The sequence below is a fragment of the Heptranchias perlo genome, chromosome 8, assembly GCF_035084215.1.
Source record: "Heptranchias perlo isolate sHepPer1 chromosome 8, sHepPer1.hap1, whole genome shotgun sequence".
NCBI lineage: Eukaryota > Metazoa > Chordata > Chondrichthyes > Hexanchiformes > Hexanchidae > Heptranchias > Heptranchias perlo.
The window spans coordinates 74,579,793-74,597,888 of record NC_090332.1 but is presented as its reverse complement, the minus strand read 5'-3'; the positions used below and the strand labels follow the sequence as shown (position 1 = coordinate 74,597,888).

Genomic DNA, 18,096 nt, shown 5'->3' with positions numbered 1-18,096 from the left:
GGTCCCACAAACAGAAATATGATAATGACCAGATAATCTATTTCACTGATGTCGATTGAGGGATTGGTATTGGCCAGGACACTGGAGAGAACTCCCCTGCTCTTCTTCAAATAGTGGCATAGGATATTTTACATTCACCTGAGAGACCAAACGGGGCCTCGGTTTAACATCTCATCTGAAAGACAGCAGCACCAACAATGCAGTGCCTCCTCAGCACTGCATTGGAGTGTCTGCCTAGATTTTTGTGCTCAAATCTCTGGAGTGGGACTTGAACCCACAACCTCTGACTCAGAGCCGAGAGTGCTACCCACTGAGCCACGGCTGACACTCAAGACATACGAAGACTTGATCTATACAAGATCTGCCGATCAACCGTGGTATTCTGTCAGCAAGCTCTATCTTTGTGACAGAGGATGTGCCACATATGTCCAATAAGGTTGTGAACTGCCTTTTATTAGCGCAGACAGTCGGGTGTGAACCCTTGTTTGTCAAGTCACTTTTGAGCCTCAAGGTTACAAATGAATGTGAATTCTGTTGTTCTGTCCCTGTCTGACTGGTGGCAGTTTTGAGTTGGTCCCTTTTCCCAGGAAACCTCTTAAGGCAGCCATTAGGTTTCACAGTCAGTAGCTTCCCTGGTTGTAATGGTGCCTGAGCAGTTGTAACACGACATGGACAGGTATGGGCCATGAGGTTGGGTAAACCACAGCCAAAACATTTCAGCTTGCCAAAGATACTGGTATACCTTGGATGTGCCCTTCCCAAATCTACAGTACACTTTGCGTGCTTGTGATACCATCTCAGATATGGCTGTCAAATCTATACAGCCTGGTGCAATTTAGTATTTCATGGTAAGCCTTCTCACAGTTACTGAGATTTGCGAAGAGTCTGGGAGGACTGACAACAAGCTTCTGAATTGTGCCTACCCTGGGGCACACAAACGTGGACAGGCTTCAGACCATTGCTTTCAGGTGAGGATTTCATGTAGGATTAGGCCATCCCTTCTAGGGGTAAGAAATGCCTGTTTAAGCAATTTGGACAATTCCTTCCATGTCCTATCTCCCCTTGGAAAAGTGGGAAACATTACACAGTTCCTCTTCCAACAAAGAGATCTGGAAAATGACCCAGGTGTCACTCTCCCCGCTCTTTCCTTATGTGCTGACATCTGATTCAGCCAATCAGTTGGAGACTGTGGTTCCATTGCTGTTGAACACAATGAGCTCCATATTCCTTATATTTATATCTGACGGAGCAGCAGCCACCACAGTCGCAACTAGCAATGGGTCTCAATCAGTTGTTGAAAACGTCAAGTGTGCCTGTAACATCTGGGCGTGTCCAGCGACAAGGTCTTCCATTGGGGTACTCACCACAGGTCTCCTCCTAACTCTCGTCACTGACTGAATTTCCCTTTCACGGTGTGCGGACTACACAGTGTGTGCTGCTGAGAGTTCGGTGAGTGTGGGAGTTTAAGGGTTAATCTCTTTAAATCTAGTGCATATTGCTTCAACTGTTTAAGTTCAATTGCTTTCAACTGTGTAAGTTCAATTAAAAGTTTAAATTTTTAAGTTTCTGTCAGGCTTCAGCAGAAAGAGCTGCTGTAACAAGTTAATTGGTTAGCTAGATTAAACTGGTACTTGAAGGTGGAGCAGGCCTGACTCATCTGAGTCACAAACTGTAGAAATACAGGGGCCTGTCAGTGCGAACTGCATGGTGTGTGAACTACACGGTGTGTGCTGCTGAGAGTTTGGTGAGTGTGGGAGTTTGGGAGTTTGGTGCAGTGGGGGAAGGAGGTGCTGCTTTGCCTTGCTTTTCCTGACTTTTTCCCCAGAGCGGCAGTGGACCTGAGAGTAGAAGACTGAGATTGGGGAATAAAAGCAGCAGCAGACCTGCAACAAGAGAAAACTACTGTGTGATGTCACAGGTGAGGCAGGAGAGTCCAAGAGGTGAGCACAGTGCAAAAGGGGAGACCTAGAGCGGAAAGAGTCTGAGAGTCTAAGGCAAGTCATGGCAGCAGAGCTTGCACCTGTGATATGCTCCTCCTGCACTATGTGGGAAGTCATGGACACTACCAGTGTCCCTGGCGACCATGTGTGCAGGAAGTATGTCCAGCTGCAGCTACTGGCTAGCTGTCTTTCGGAGCTGGAGCTGCGGGTGGACTCACTGTGGAGCATCCGCGATGCTGAGACTATCGTGGATAGCACGTTCCGTGAGGTGGTCACACCGCAGGTAAAGACTATGCAGGCAGAAAGGAAATGGGTGACCGCCAGGCAGAGTAAAAGGACTAGGCAGGTAGAGCAGGAGTCCCCTGGGGCCATCTCCCTCTCAAACAGATATTCTGCTTTAGATACTGTTTGGGGAGATGGCTTATCAGGGGAAAGCAGCAAGAGCCAGGTTCGGGGCACCACGGGTGGCCCTGCTGCACAGGAGGGGAGGAAGAAGAGTGGCAGGGCTATAGTGATAGGGGATTTGATTGTAAGGGAAATAGATAGGCGTTTCTGTGGCCACAAATGTGACTCCAGGATGGTATATTGCCTCCCTGGTGCTAGGGTCAAGGATGTCACGGAGCGGCTGCAGGGCATTCTGGAGGGGGAGGGTGAACAGCCAGTAGTCGTGGTCCATATTGGTACCAACGACATAGGTTTAAAAAAAAGGGATGAGGTCCTGCAAGGTGAATTTAAGGAATTAGGAGATAAATTAAAAAGCAGGACTTCAAAGGTAGTGATCTCAGGATTACGACCGGTGCCACGTGCTAGTGAGTATAGGAACAGGAGAATAGACAGGATGAATGCGTGGCTGCAGGGATGGTGTAGGAGGGAGGGATTTAGATTCCTGGGGCATTGGGACCGGTTCTGGGGAAGGTGGGACCTGTACAAGCGTGACGGGTTACACCCGAGCAGGACCGGGACCAATGTCCTCGCGGGGTTGTTTGCTAGTGCTGTTGGGGAAGGTTTAAACTAGAGTGGCAGGGCGATGGGAACCTGAGCGGGGAGTCAGAAGGGAATAAAGTTGAGAGTAGCAAGAGAGGGGGAAGACTCAGGGGAAATCTACAATACAAATAGTACAAACAGTTGTTCAAGAACAAGTGAAAGGGAAAAGCGTAGAGCAGTGGAAAGAAAGTGTACTTTAGGCACAAGAGATAAAATAAAAACTAGAAGGTGCAAGGCGATTAACCCAGCATCAAAGCTGTGGCAGGGGGTTGGGAACCTGAGCAGGGAGACAGAGGAAAGCGTGTCAGGAAGGGACAGAAGGTATGGAGAAAAAGGTAAAGTGTTAAAAAAGGAAAAAGCAGGAACGAAGTGTCACAAAACATATTTGAAAGTTCTTTATCTGAATGCACGTAGCATTCGTAACAAAATGGACGAGTTAACGGCACAAATAACGACGTATGGGTATGATCTTGTGGCCATTACAAAAACATGGCTGCAGGGTGACAAAGACTGGGAATTAAATATGCCAGGGTATTTAACAATCAGGAAGGAAGGGGAGGTGGGGTGGCTATGTTAATAAGGGAAGGAATCACTAATACAGAGAAAAGATATTGGGACAAAGGATCAGGATAATGAAACTGTTTGGGTAGAGATAAGGAATAATAAGGGGAAAAAAACACTTGTGGGCGTAGTATATAGGCCTCCTAATAGTTGCAACTCTGCTGGAAGAAGTATTAATCAGGAAATAGTCGGGGCATGTAATAAGGGAACAGCTATAATTATGGGGGATTTTAAGTATCATATTAACTGGACAAATCAAATTGGGCAGGGCAGCCTTGAAGAGTTTATTGAGTGTATTAGGGATGGATTTCTTGAGCAGTATGTAACTGATCCTACAAGGGGGCAAGCAACCTTGGACCTGGTCCTGTGTAATGGGCCAGGATTAATTAATAATGTCCTAGTTAAGGATCCCCTTGGAATGAGTGACCATAACATGGTTACATTCCATATCCAATTAGAGGGTGAGAAGGTTGGTTCTCAAACAAGCGTACTGAGCTTGAATAAAGGAGACTATGATGGTATGAGAGCGGAATTGATTAAAGTGGACTGGGAAAATAGATTAAAGGATAAGACGGTACATGAACAGTGGTGTTCATTTAAGGAGTTATTCTACAACTTTCAAAAAATATATATTCCACTGAGGAAAAAAGGGTGTAAAAGAAATGACAGCCATCCGTGGCTAAGTAAAGAAATTAAGGATAGTATCCGACTAAAAACAAGGACATATAAGGTAGCCAAACTTAGTGGGAGGATAGAAGATTGGGAAGTCTTCAAAAGACAGCAAAAAGTAACGAAAGGATTGATTAAGAAAGGGAAGATAGATTATGAAAATAAATGAGCAAAAAATATAAAAACAGATAGCAAGAGTTTCTACAGTTATATAAAAAGAAAAAGGGTGGCAAAGGCAAACGTAGGTCCCTTAGAGGATGAGACTGGGAAATTAATGGTGGGAAACATGGAGATGGCAAAAATGCTGAACAAATATTTTGTTTCAGTCTTTACGGTAGAGGACACTAAGAATATCCCAACAGTGGACAAACGGGGGGCTCGAGGGGGGGGGGGGGGGGAGGAGCTAAATACGATTAAAATCACTAAGGAATTGGTACTCAGTAAATTAATGGGACTCAAGGTGGATAAATCCCCTGGACCTGATGGCTTACATCCCAGGGTCTTGAGGGAAGTGGCAGTAGGGATTGTGGATGCTTTGGTAATAATTTTCCAAAATTCTCTGGACTCGGCAAAGGTCCCGGCAGATTGGAAAACTGCTAATGTAACACTGTTATTTAAAAAGGGTATTAGGCAGAAGGCTGGAAATTATAGACCAGTTAGCCTAACATCTGTGGTGGGTAAAATTTTGGAGTCTATTATTAAGGAGACAGTAGCAGAACATTTGGATAAACATAATTTAATAGGACAAAGTCAGCATGGCTTTACGAAGGGGGAAGTCATGTCTGACAAATTTGCTTGAGTTCTTTGAGAGATATAACGTACAGAGTGGATAAAGGGGAACCAGTGGACGTAGTGTATTTAGACTTCCAGAAGGTATTCGACAAGGTGCCACATAAAAGATTATTGCTCAAGATAAAGAATCACTGGATTGGGGGTAATATTTTGGTATGGGTGGAGGATTGGTTATCTAACAGGAAGCAGAGAGTTGGGATAAATGGTACATTCTCGGACTGGCAACCAGTAGCCAGTGGTGTTCCGCAGGGGTCGGTGCTGGGTCCCCAACTCTTTACAACCTATATTAACGATTTGGAGGAGGGGGCTGAGTGTAACATATCAAAGTTTGCAGATGATACAAAGATGGGAGGGAAAGTAGTGAGGAGGACATAAAAAACCTACAAGGGGATATAGACAGGCTGGGTGAGTGGGCGGAGATTTGGCAGATGCAATACAATGTTGGAAAATGTGAGGTTATGCACTTTGGCAGGAAAAATCGGAGAGCAAGTTATTATGTCAATGGCGAGAAACTGGAAAGTACTGCAGTACAAAGGGATCTGGGGGTCCTTGTGCAAGAAAATCAAAAGGTTAGTATGCAGGTGCAGCAGGTGATCAAGAAGGCCAACGGAATGTTGGCTTTTATTGCTAGGGGGATAGAATATAAAAACAGGGAGGTATTGCTGCAGTTATATAAGGTATTGGTGAGACCGCACCTGGAATACTGCACAGTTTTGGTCTCCATACTTAAGAAAAGACATACTTGCTCTCGAGGCAGTACAAAGAAGGTTCACTCTGTTAATCCCGGGGATGAGGGGGTGGACATATGAGGAGAGGTTGAGTAGATTGGGACTCTACTCATTGGAGTTCAGAAGAATGAGAGGCGATCTTATTGAAACATATAAGATTGTGAAGGGGCTTGATCGGGTGGATGCGGTAAGGATGTTCCCAAGGATGGGTGAAACTAGAACGAGGGGGCATAATCTTAGAATAAGGGGCTGCTCTTTCAAAACTGAGATGAGGAGAAACTTCTTCACTCAGAGGGTGGTAGGTCTGTGGAATTTGCTGCCCCAGGAAGCTGTGGAAGCTACATCATTAGATAAATTTAAAACAGAAATAGACAGTTTCCTAGAAGTAAAGGGAATTAGGGGTTATGGGGAGCGGGCAGGAAATTGGACATGATTTTAGATTTGAGGTTAGGACCAGATCAGCCATGATCTTATTGAATGGCGGAGCAGGCTCGAGGGGCCGATTGGCCTACTCCTGCTCCTATTTCTTATGTACTTATGTTGCCAGATCTACATACTCTGATTTACATATTTCTGTCTTGATTGTATTCCAGACCCCTCTCAGCTACTCAGTACAATTCTTATCCCCTTCCTGCCATATCAACCACCAGGTATGCAGAAAAATGTTTAGAGATTAAATGTTTAACCTTACACAAAAAACGTAATCACTTGCGCATCCCCAATTTCCTTCCTCCCACCATTGGTGACCGTCCCTTCAGCTGTCTAAGCCCTAAGGTCTGGAATTCCCTCCCTAAACCTCTGCCCCTCCTACCTCTCTCTCTTCCATTAAGACCCTCCTTAAAACCTACCTCTTTGACCAAGCTTTTGGTCACCTGTCCTAATATCTCCTTATGTGGCTTGGTGTCAATTTTTTGTCTGATTATACTCCTATGAAATGCCTTGGGACATTTTACTACATTAAAGGTGCTATATAAATGTAAGTTGTTACTGTAGTAATAATTTTAAAAATCCATTCTCAGCTTTGGTTGGGTGCAACAGCACTGAAGCCACTCCCACAATGATGGTTCAAATTTAAATCCAAACAACCAAGACTAAAACCAGTCAGCGAGTTGCGATTACACCCTACTTGTGCAAAGGTTGCTTGTATCAGTTGAGTCAACAATGAGTGCACTCAGTTGCATGATTGGCCAACTGCTACGCTGAAAGCCACTAATCTGCAATTGGCTTCACATATTTCTCCACCAAATCTCTGCGTCCAAAAAAGGTTTTATAAACGTTTCAGGAATTTGTTCTCCTGAACAGGAATGTACAGAGATAAATTTAAGAAAGCACAGCCTTGCATTAATCTATTTTACCTTAATATTTACCAAACAGTGCTACCATTCAAATTATTTGTCCATCAAAATTGTGCACATTCACATCAAAAATATATACATATCGTGTTCCTTCCTTGACTCGTTGATCCAGCTGACCACTAGGCTCTCTACCTCTCTACTGACAACAACAACAACTCACATTTATATAGCACCTTTAATGTAGTAAAATGTCCCAAGACGCTTCACAAGAGTGAAATCAGTCAAAAATTGACAGCGTGCCACATAAGGAGCTATTAGGACAGGTGACCAAAAGCTTGATCAAAGAGGTAGGTTTTAAGGAGCGTCTTAAAGGAGGAAAGAGAGGTTGAGAGGCAGAGAAGTTTAGGGAGGGAATTCCAAAGCTTAGTGCCCAGACATGTGAAGGCACAGCCACCAATGATGGGACAAAGAAAATTGGGGATGCACAAAAGGCCAAAATTGGAGGAGCACAGAGTTCTCCGAGTTGGAGGAGGTTACAGAGATAGGGAGGGGTGAGGTCATGGAGGGCTTTGAACATGAGGATGAGAATTTTAAAAACTAGGTGTTCTTGTTCAGGCATCAACTGCTAAGACTTGTGTACAGCATTGGATATTAAGGTCTTTAACTCCTTGAAAACAAGCTCAGTTTTAGATAGAACAGAGCGTGTTTAGTAATAAGCAAGAAGTATTATGGTATCATAGTATGTTACAGCATAGAAAGAGTCCATTCGGCCCATCATGCCCATGCTGGCTCTTTGAAAGAGCTATCCAATTAGTCGCACTCCCCTGCACTTTCCCCATAGTCCTGTAAATTATTTCCCTTCAAGTATTTATCCAAATTCATTTTGAAAGTTATTCTTAAATCTGGTTCCACCATCCTTTCAGGCAGTGTATTCCAAATCACAACAACTCTCTGCATAAAAAAAATTTCTACATGCCACCTCTGGTTCTTTTGCCAATCACCTTAAATCTGTGTCCACGGAGTACAGCGGAGCACCGAGTGAAACAGCTGAGAGTTTGGTGAGTGGGAGTTTGGTGAAGTGGGGGAAGGAGGTGTTGCTTTGCCTTGCTTTTCCTAACTTTTTCTGCAGAGTGGCGGCGGACCTGAGCAGCAGAAGACTGAGAGTGGGGATAAAAGCAGCAGCAGACCTGCAACAAGGGAAAACTACTGTGTGACGACGCAGGTGAGGCAGGAGAGTCCGAGAGGTGAGCACAGTATAAAATGAGACCGAGAGCGGAAGGAGAGTCTGAGAGGTGAACGCAGTGTAACTCTAAGGCAAGTCATGGCAGCAGAGCTCGCACCCGTGATATGCTCCTCCTGCACTATGTGGGAAGTCATGGACACTACCAGTGTCCCTGATGACCATGTGTGCAGGAAGTGTGTCCAGCTGCAGCTACTGGCTAACCGCATTTCAGAGCTGGAGCTGCGGGTGGATTCACTGTGGAGCATCCGCGATGCTGAGATTATCGTGGATAGCACGTTCAGTGAGGTGGTCACACCGCAGGTAAAGATTACGTAGGCAGAAAGGAAATGGGTGACCGTCAGGCAGAGTAAAAGGATTAGGCAGGTAGAGCAGGTGTCCCCTGGGGCCATCTCCCTCTCAAACAGATATTCCGCTTTGGATACTGTTGGGGGAGATGGCTTATCAGGGGAAAGCAGCAAGAGCCAAGTTCGTGGCACCATGGGTGGCTCTGCTGCACATGCAGGGCTATAGTGATAGGGGATTCAATTGTAAGGGGAATAGATAAGCGCTTCTGCGGCCGTAAACGTGACTCCAGGATGGTAAGTTGCCTCCCTGGTGCTAGGGTCAAGGATGTCACAAAGCGGCTGCAGGGCATTCTGGAGGGGGCGGGTGAACAGCCAATAGTCGTGGTCCATATCGGTACCAACGACATAGGTTTAAAAAAAAAAGGGATGAGGTCCTGCAAGGTGAATTCAAGGAGTTAGGAGATAAATTAAAAAGCAGGACCTAAAAGGTAGTGATCTCAGGATTACTACCAGTGCCACATGCTAGTGAGTAAAGGAATAGGAGAATAGACAGGATGAATGCGTGGCTGCAGGGATGGTGTAGGAGGGAGGGATTTAGATTCCTGGGGCATTGGGACCGGTTCTGGGGAAGGTGGGACCTGTACAAGCGAGATGGGTTACACCCGAGCAGGACCAGGACCAATGTCCTCGCGGGGGTGTTTGCTAGTGCTGTTGGGGAAGGTTTAAACTAGAGTGGCAGGGGGATGGGAACCTGAGCGGGGAGTCAGAAGGGAGTAAAATTGAGAGCAGCAAGAGAGGGGAAGACCCAGTGGAAATTTACAATACAAATAGTACAAACAGTTGTTCAAGAACAAGTGAAAGGGAAAAGCATAGAGCAGCAGAAAGAAAGTGTACTTTAGGCAATACAAATAGTGAAAACTAGAAGGCGTAAGGCAATTAACCCAGCATCAAAGCTGAAGGTCAGGCTAGGGTGTGAGGCCCAACTAAGAGTTCTATATACAAATGCACGGACGGAGTATAAGGAATAAATTAAATGAACTACAGGTTCAAATTCAAATTAGAGGGTATGACATGATAGCTATTACTAAGACATGGCTGCAGGATGGTCAGGATTGGGAACTAAATATACCGGGTTATAAGGTCGACAGAAGAGATAGGGAAAATGGAAGAGGGGGAGGAGTAGCCTTAGTGATTAGAGATGAAATCACTTCAATGATGAAGGAGGATATAACGAGAGGTAAGCAGCCAACAGAGACCTTATGGGTTGAATTGAGAAATAGGAAAGGATCGAAGACTATAGTGGGAGTTGTGTATAGGACCCCTGGCAGCAGCTCTGAAGTGCTAGATTGTATAAATGCAGAGATTAGACAAGCGTGTAGGAAAGGCATAGTGGTCTTAATGGGGAACTTTACCTTCACATAGATTGGGAAAAGCAGAATAGCAACTGTCAGAAAGGTAGTGAATTTCTTGTGTGTCCGGGATAGTTTTCTACAGCAGTATGTCCTAGAGGCAACAAGGGGGCAAGCCATACTAGATTTAGGAATGAGTAATGAACCAGATTTAGTTAATGGCTTAACTGTGCGTGAACATGTGTCCAATAGCGATCATAATATGATCGAGTTCAATGTAGTGTTTGAAAGGGAAAAAAGTGAATCAGTTGCTAAGATTCTAGACTTGGGTAAGGCCGACTTCAATGGGATGAGACAGAAACTGTCCACAGTAAACTGGGCAAATCTGTTAATGATCAGTGGGAAATGTTTCAAGAAACATTTAATGAGATACAGAACCAGTTTATACCTCTGAGGGGCAAGAACTCTACTTGCCAAAAAAAACAAAGAAGTAAGGGACAGTATAAGACATAAGGAAAGGGCATACAAAAAGGCAAAAAATGGCACAGATCCTGGCGAATGGGAAAGATACAAAGATCAACAAAGGGTCACAAAACAGATAGTAAGAGCTCCAAAAAGAGAGTATGAAAAGAAACTTGCAAGGGATATCAAAACTAATACGAAGAACTTTTATAGTTATATTAGGAAAAAGAGGGTGGTCAGGAGCAGTGTTGACCCCTTAAAACTGAAAGTGGGGATATTGTCATTGACAATGGGGAAATGGCAGACATGTTGAACAATTACTTTGCGTCAGTATTTACAGTAGAAAAAGAGGATAGCATGCCGGAAATCCCAAGAAAACTAATATTGAATCGGGGACAGGGACTCAATAAAATTAACATTAGTAAAGCAACAGTAATGAAGAAAATAATAGCACTAAAGAGTGACAAATCCCCAGGACCAGATGGTTTCCATCTCAGGGTTTTAAAGGAAGTAGGTGAGCACATTGCAGATGCCCTAAATATAATCTTTCAAAGTTCTCTAGATTCAGGAACTGTCCCTCTGGATTGGAAAATTGCACATGCCACTCCGCTTTTTAAGAAAGGAGAGAGAGGGAAACCAGGGAATTATAGACCAGTTAGCCTAACATCTGTTGTGGGGAAAATCCTGGAGTCGATAATTACCTCGAGAATTTTCAGTTAATCAGAGAGAGCCAGCATGGATTTGTGAAAGGTAGGTCGTGCCTGACAAACCTGATTGAATTTTTTGAAGAGGTGACTAAAGTAGTGGACAGGGGAATGTCAGTGGATGTTATTTATATGGACTTCCAGAAGGCATTTGATAAGGTCCCACATAAGAGACTGTTAGCTAAGTTAGAAGCCCATGGAATCGAGGGAAAAGTACGGACTTGGTTAGGAAATTGGCTGAGCGAAAGGCGACAGAGAGTAGGGATAATGGGTAAGTATTCACATTGGCAGGATGTGACTAGTGGAGTCTCGTGGGGATCTGTCTTGGGGCCTCAATTATTCACAATATGTATTAACGACTTAGATGAAGGCATAGAAAGTCTCATATCTAAGTTTGCCGATGACACAAAGATTGGGGGCATTGTAAGCAGTGTAGATGGAAACATAAAATTACAAAGGGATATTGATAGATTAGGTGAATGGGCAAAACTGTGGCAAATGGAATTCAATGTAGACAAATGTGAGGTCATCCACTTTGGATCAAAAAAGGATAGAACAGGGTACTTTCTAAATGGTAAAAAGTTAAAAACAGTGGATGTCCAAAGGGACTTAGGGGTTCAGGTACATGGATCATTGAAGTGTCATGAACAGATGCAGAAAATAATCAATAAGGCTAATGGAATGCTGGCCTTTATATCTAGAGGACAAGGGGGCAGAAGTTATGCTGCAACTATACAAAACCCTGGTTAGACCGCACCTGGAGTATTGTGAGCAGTTCTGAGCACCGCACCTGTGGAAGGACATATTGGCCTTGGAGGGAGTGCAGCGTAGGTTTACTAGAATGATACCCGGACTTCAAGGGTTAAGTTACGAGGAGAGATTACACAAATTGGGGTTGTGTTCTCTGGAGTTTCGAGGGTTAAGGGGTGATCTGATCCAAGTTTATAAGATATTAAGGGGAACAGATAGTGTGGATAGACAGAAACTATTTCCGCTGGTTGGGTATTCTTGGAGTAGGGGACACAGTCTAAAAATTAGAGCCAGACCTTTCAGGAGTGAGATTAGAAAACATTTCTGCACAGAAAGGGTTGTCGAAGTTTGGAACACTCTTCCGCAAACAGCAATTGATACTAGCTCAATTGCTAAATTCAAATGTGAGATAGATAGCTTTTTGGCAACCAAAGGTATTAAGAGATGTGGGCCAAAGGTGGGTATATGGAGCTAGATCACAGATCAGCCATGATCTTATCAAATGGAGGAACAGGCATGAGAGGCTGAATGGCCTACTCCTGTTCCCATGTTCTGATGGTTACTGACCCTTCTGCCACTGGAAACAGTTTCTCCTTATTTACATTATCAAAACTGTTCATGATTTTGAACACCTCTATAAAATTTCTTCTTAACCATCTCTGCTCTAGGGAGAGCAATCCCAGCTGCTCCAGTCTTTCCATAAAACTGAAGTCCCTCATCCCAGGTGCCATTCTAGTAAATGTGGAAAACTTCAGGCAATATGTTTAATTATAAAGGGAAACAGGGCAACAACACAGCAGCACCAAGCCTTTCATCTCTCCCCCTCTTTTTTTTTTTTTTAAGAACCTACCATGTCTCGCCTTGTATATGCAACTGGGATGAGAGAAGCCATAATTCCACCTTCCCAGAGCCCAGCCTCTCAAGGATCACTACATTGTGTATTTTTAATGTAGCATGCATTAAGTAATGTACTCTTTTAATGTACAATGTTACCAAATATTGCATATGTATCATTTTCATTATCTATTAATTGGTCCTTAATCTGCACTAATTCGGTAATATCGCAAGACCGTACACTTATTAAAGATAATGATGATGCATTAATTTGGCACCTTATTTCATAGTTAAATCTAAGTATTCTTAAATGTAATGCTCCACTCCTACTCAACTCTTAATTGGACTACAAAATAAATGTGCAAATAACCAAGCTAGCTTTAAAATTACAAGCTTAATGTGTTTTTTTTAAATCAAAAAAGCAGTTTCAAGTTCACCGATAATTCAAACCAAACTCTTACCATCCAGTAGAGCTTCACAACATACTTTCCGTAACTGTTATAGAGAGGTATGTGCCCCTTCACGGTCTTACAAAGGGCATATATATGCTCCCAGGGCTTCCAGGGGGGTTCTATTACATCCAGCAAGCTCTTTTCATTTAAAATATTGTTCTGGCAGGTGACCCAGAGCATAATGATTTCACTGATAATCCATCGCATCAACTGGTAATGACAAAATAGAACAAATCACTTCAAACCTTAAAACAGCAGGGACATTCTGGGGAGATCAACATTTTTAAGATAAACTAAAATATTTGCAATATTTTTGATTGCACATTTTTATTTTATTGTAAACATTAAACAAAATTAAGTTCATTTAAGGTGGGTTCCCATTTATTCCATGGGCAGTTTTGTTGTTCATTGGTGTTTGATATTTGGAGGACAGTGTCTTGAACTGAAGTAAGTTGAACTGTCAGCCATGGCTCAGTTGGTAGCAATTTCACCTGAGTCAGAAGGTGGTGGATTCAAGTCCCACCCCAGAGACTTGAGCAAGTAATTTAGGCTGACACTCCAGTGCATAAAAGACATAAAAGATCCATGGCACAGTTTCGAAGAAGAGCAGGGGAATTCTCCCCAGTGTCCTGGCTAATGTTCATCCCTCAATCATCAGCAAAACAGGTTATTTGGTCATTATCTAATTGCTGTTTGTGGGAGCTTGCTGTGGGTAAATTGGCTGCATTTCCTACATTACAACAGGAACTACACTTTACAAGTACTTCATTGGCTGTAAAGCGCTTTGGGATGTCCTGAGATTGTGAAAGGCACCATATAAACGCAAGTTCTTTCTTTTCTGACCCTGACTCCAAAAGGTCAGGAAAAAGAGGCAGAGACCTGTTTTGCTGGGTCTCTTCACCCTTTTATGTTTCCCAGGGGTGAGGGGAAAGGGGAAGTTGGGTCTCAGTACTGCTGCAGTAGACAGATCCATCGCGTTCATGCAGATCAGGTTAGAGGGGGCATTTCCAGATTCTTGCCTCATTTCCTGCTGCAATACTTGCCAGGAACCCAGTGAAACATGGTAAAATAGCCTGCCCATGGACCCCCCCACCTACTAGAGGGTCAGTGGGGGTCCCGGTGTCTGGCCAAAGATCCTCCAGAATACTAGGTACTGTATTTCTACCCGACAGGAGCCAATTGAAATCAGCAACCGACAGAGGCCTGCAGCTACCTTTAAATGTCCTACCCTTTCTGCACTAGGACCTATCACAGGGCAGAACAGGCCCAGGGTGCTTCCAGGCCACATTAAGGGCTCAGGACAGGAAATCCTAGCTTTTCTGGTCCTGGACAGGAGCAGTGCACTTCATGTGTTCTGCTAACTGTACAACCCCGGGGCAGAAAAATTGGCCCGATTGTTTCCCCATAGTTATCTTATCGTTACAATATTAATAATAGGCTATTAGCCCTGTTTCCAGAGATTTGGGGCTCTATTTTCGCACCCGCGATCGGGTGCGTTCGTGGCGGGGGGGGGCTGCGAAAATCTGGGATTCCTGGGGCGGGTCCAGAGCCCGGCTCCAACTCGCCCCATTTCTGGGCTCCCCAGTGATGCGCTCACATGCGCGCGCAGCCCCCGCATGTGGGACTCCCGCCGGCAATTCATGCCAGCGGGGTGCCACTTAAAGTACTTGAACAGGTACTTCAGGTTGTTTACAGACATGATTGACCTGATATTTTAGGAGGGATCGGATTTTGCAGTTAACTGAGACTGTTTCCCGTACTGGGGGAAAACACTCCCAGTTGAAATGGACGTATTGCAACCACCATAGCTGCAGTCATGACCTCCTCGGAGGGTGAACAGCATCACCAGCCTCGCCGGCCATGCCGTACACCTCTGACACATGGAGCTCCACAACACAGTGCTGTGACACATCCACCTGCACAGCAGGAGGAAGGGCAACCGCAGAGAGCTGCGTCGCAGAGGGCACTACCCTCGCCACAGGGTCTACAGACCGAGGCTCAGCTTCCTAGACCTCTCTGAGCAGCAGTGCACATGGAGGCTCAGTCACTCGAAATGTAGTCGTGGACATCTGCAGCCTCCTTCATGCCGAGCTGCTCCTGGCTGGCCCGAGCACCATCTTCTTACCTGTCGCGGTCAAAGTCACCACTGCCCTCAACAACTTCTCCTCCGCATTCTTCCAGGGTGCCACCGGGGACATCGCCAGCGTCTCTCAGTCGTCTGCACAAAAGAGCCCTGCAAATACTCCTACACCCACTCTGCAGTGACACAATGGGTGGCATCAAGTGTGCGTGTTCATGGTGAACCCCTGAAAGGGACCTATTCCATAAGCCAGTCAAGAATGGGCAAGACGTAGCAGTAGTGGTGACAATAATAATATTTATTGTGCACGTGAAACAGAACAAAAGAAATGAAAAACATGACAAATCATCAGACACCCTTGTGCATTCCCTTTGTGCTCACAAAACCTTCACCTTGCGTTTCTGGGAACCCCTACGTGGTGCTACCCCTGTGGCTTCAGCAGAGGTAGTGGCAGGTTGCTCTTGTCCATGCCCTGAACGCTGAGATGCTTTGGGCCAACGCCCTCTGGGTTTGGGTGCCTGTGAGGGCCCCTCCAAAGACTGCTCCACCTGCACCTGTGCAGGGGCAGACTCGGCCGTCTGGAGAGGGGGCAGCATTGCGGGTACTGGTTGAGAGGGGGGCAACGGGTGAGACATGGGAGCGCTTTGAGTGGTGTCCCCACTTCCATGTCCCCTTTCACCATCATCCCTCTCGTGGCCCAGGCCCACATCACTCCTTCCACCCTGCTGGACGGCAGTCTGGAGGACTTGTGTGAGGCCTTGGAAGGCCACCTGTAAAGTATCTGTCAGCCTGTTCAAGGCGGCAGAATGTTGCTCACCCTGAATCCGAACGGCTGTTGTCAGGGCCTCATTGTTGAGCCGTGCTTGACGCTCGAGGGAGGTTAGTCTTTCATCCACCACAGACATTCCCGCACCTACCCGCGACACATCTCAGAGATGCCTTCACGTCCCTGCGACACTATCTCGGAGATACCCTCCTGTACCTGTGCCACCATTCCCCTCATGCAGGAGTTGGACTGCTCCATCCTCTGTGCGATTGTGGAGAGTGCACTTCGGCAATGTGCTGCTGCCCCTCGATGACTCTCCTTTTCATGGCTGGCCCCCGGGGTTCAGCATCTGGGTCCAGCTGAGCAGAGCCTGGAGAAGAGTGCTCCCACCGACGCGGACTCTCCACGGCTAAGCCCCTGCCACCAGGATCTGCTCGTGCTCACATGTGCAAGCCCAACTAAGTGAGGACGGGGACCCACCGAGGTGTATGTATCTGCGCTGGTGGATGCATGGCTCAGATGTGACGATGGATCCTCAGAGACCGGCAGATCCTCTGAGGAATCGCCCTCCACAGTCACGGCGCTCGCAGATGGCCCTGCAAGAGAACAGAAAGCAATATTAGGCATGTGGACAGATGTTGAGGTGCTGCAGATGCCAAGTGATACTAAGATCATTCGCTATCATGAGTGCTGAGTGTTAGCTTTCTGTCACCGGCCACTTGTGCAATCCCAGCCTCAGCATCCGCCACGGACAGGCACTCCAGCTCCGCGTCCGTTAGGACCAACTGGTGTTGGGCCCCCTCCGGTCCGTGCCCTCTCCCGGGCGTTCTGGCATCTCTTCTCCTATCAAGGCAAAACACAGAGGCATGATTGAGTGATGGTTGCATGGTGAGCCGCTGCATGCATTGGTGTGGGTGGGGTTGAGCGTGAGGGAGATGCATGGGAGGGTGCATGTGCAACATAGCCATGATATTGTATGAGGATTGGGTTGCATGGTAGTGTTCGAATGGGGACAGGGGCGGTGAGTACGTGCAGGCAAGGTGAGGATGATAGTTGAGTGGACGTGAGGAGTGATGCGAGAGCGTTGTGGTGGCAGTGCAGAATGGGTTGTGTGGTGGTGGAGGTGATGTGGAAGACGGAATGTGGGAGAATGCAGCTGCTGACCTCTTCGGCCACCTCCAGCCAGGCCTTCTTCGTGGTGGAGGGAGGGCACTTCCTCCCATCAGACTGGAAAAATATTTCCCTTCTCCTCCTCACCCCATCCAGCAGTAGCTGGAGTGAGGAGTCTGAAAGTCTTGGGGCAGCCTTCCCTCTGACGTGCTCCCTGGTGTAGCATTGGTTGTTTGCTGCAGGAGGAGCATTGGTGGACTGCCCCTTTAAATAGGGCTCCTCCAGCTGACAGACCTTACTGCGCATGCGCAGTCCACCCGCCGCGCAGCTTACCAGCAGGAAACCCGGAAGCAAAGGTAAGTGGCTCCAATTATCCTGTAATTGCGTGCAGAGCACACTGATTGCACCGGGCGCATTACCCACGCACCCAGTCGACCCGCCGCTGAGAACCCGCCGCCTTGCTAATATTGAGCCCTTGAAGTTTCACCTTTCCCACCTCTTTCTGCTTTTCTTCCAGCTTCTTTGTGCGATGCTAAGGCCTAGGATGTGTAGGCTGAAGCACCACGGTGCTGGATAGAGCCAACTCGTGCACCTCTAGAAATCAGACACCAGCCCCATTTGCCCAATTCACCAGATTAACCAGAATGATACCAGGATTTAGGAGGTTAAATTATGAGGGCAGACTGCACAAACTTGACTTGCATTCCCTTGAGTTTAGGAGACTGACATCTGATGGAGGTGTTTAAAATGGTAAAAGGATTTGATAGGGTGGATACAGAGAAATTATTTCCTCTGGTGGGGCAACAAAGAAGAAGGGGGCATTATCTTAACATTAGAGATAGGCCACCCAGGAAGGAAATCAGGAAGCACTTTTTCGCACAAAAGGATAGTAGAAATTTGGAACTCTTCCTCAAAAGGCAGTGGATGCTGGGACGCAACCAACAGAGTACCCTTCGTCGTCCAGTACTTCCCCGGAGCGGAGAAACTACGCCATGTTCTCCGCAGCCTTCAACATGTCATCAATGATGACGAACACCTCGCTATGGCCATCCCCACACCTCCACTACTCGCCTTTAAACAGCCACCCAACCTC

At 46.1% G+C, this 18,096-nt stretch overlaps 1 protein-coding gene across 3 annotated transcripts in view; it reads right to left on the bottom strand.

The window, feature by feature from the left end:
• adgb (androglobin) overlaps nt 1-18,096 on the bottom strand; it is a 225,624-nt gene that overhangs the window by 173,446 nt on the left and 34,082 nt on the right. For 2 of the 3 annotated variants that reach the window (XM_067989323.1, XM_067989324.1), the window contains exon 1: nt 13,057-13,244. In XM_067989323.1, coding sequence (XP_067845424.1) covers nt 13,057-13,227 — 171 coding nt within the window. In that variant the 5' untranslated portion in view covers nt 13,228-13,244. Of the gene's footprint in view, nt 1-13,056; nt 13,258-18,096 lie in introns of those variants that run through there. The other variant, XM_067989325.1, reaches the window with a different exon arrangement.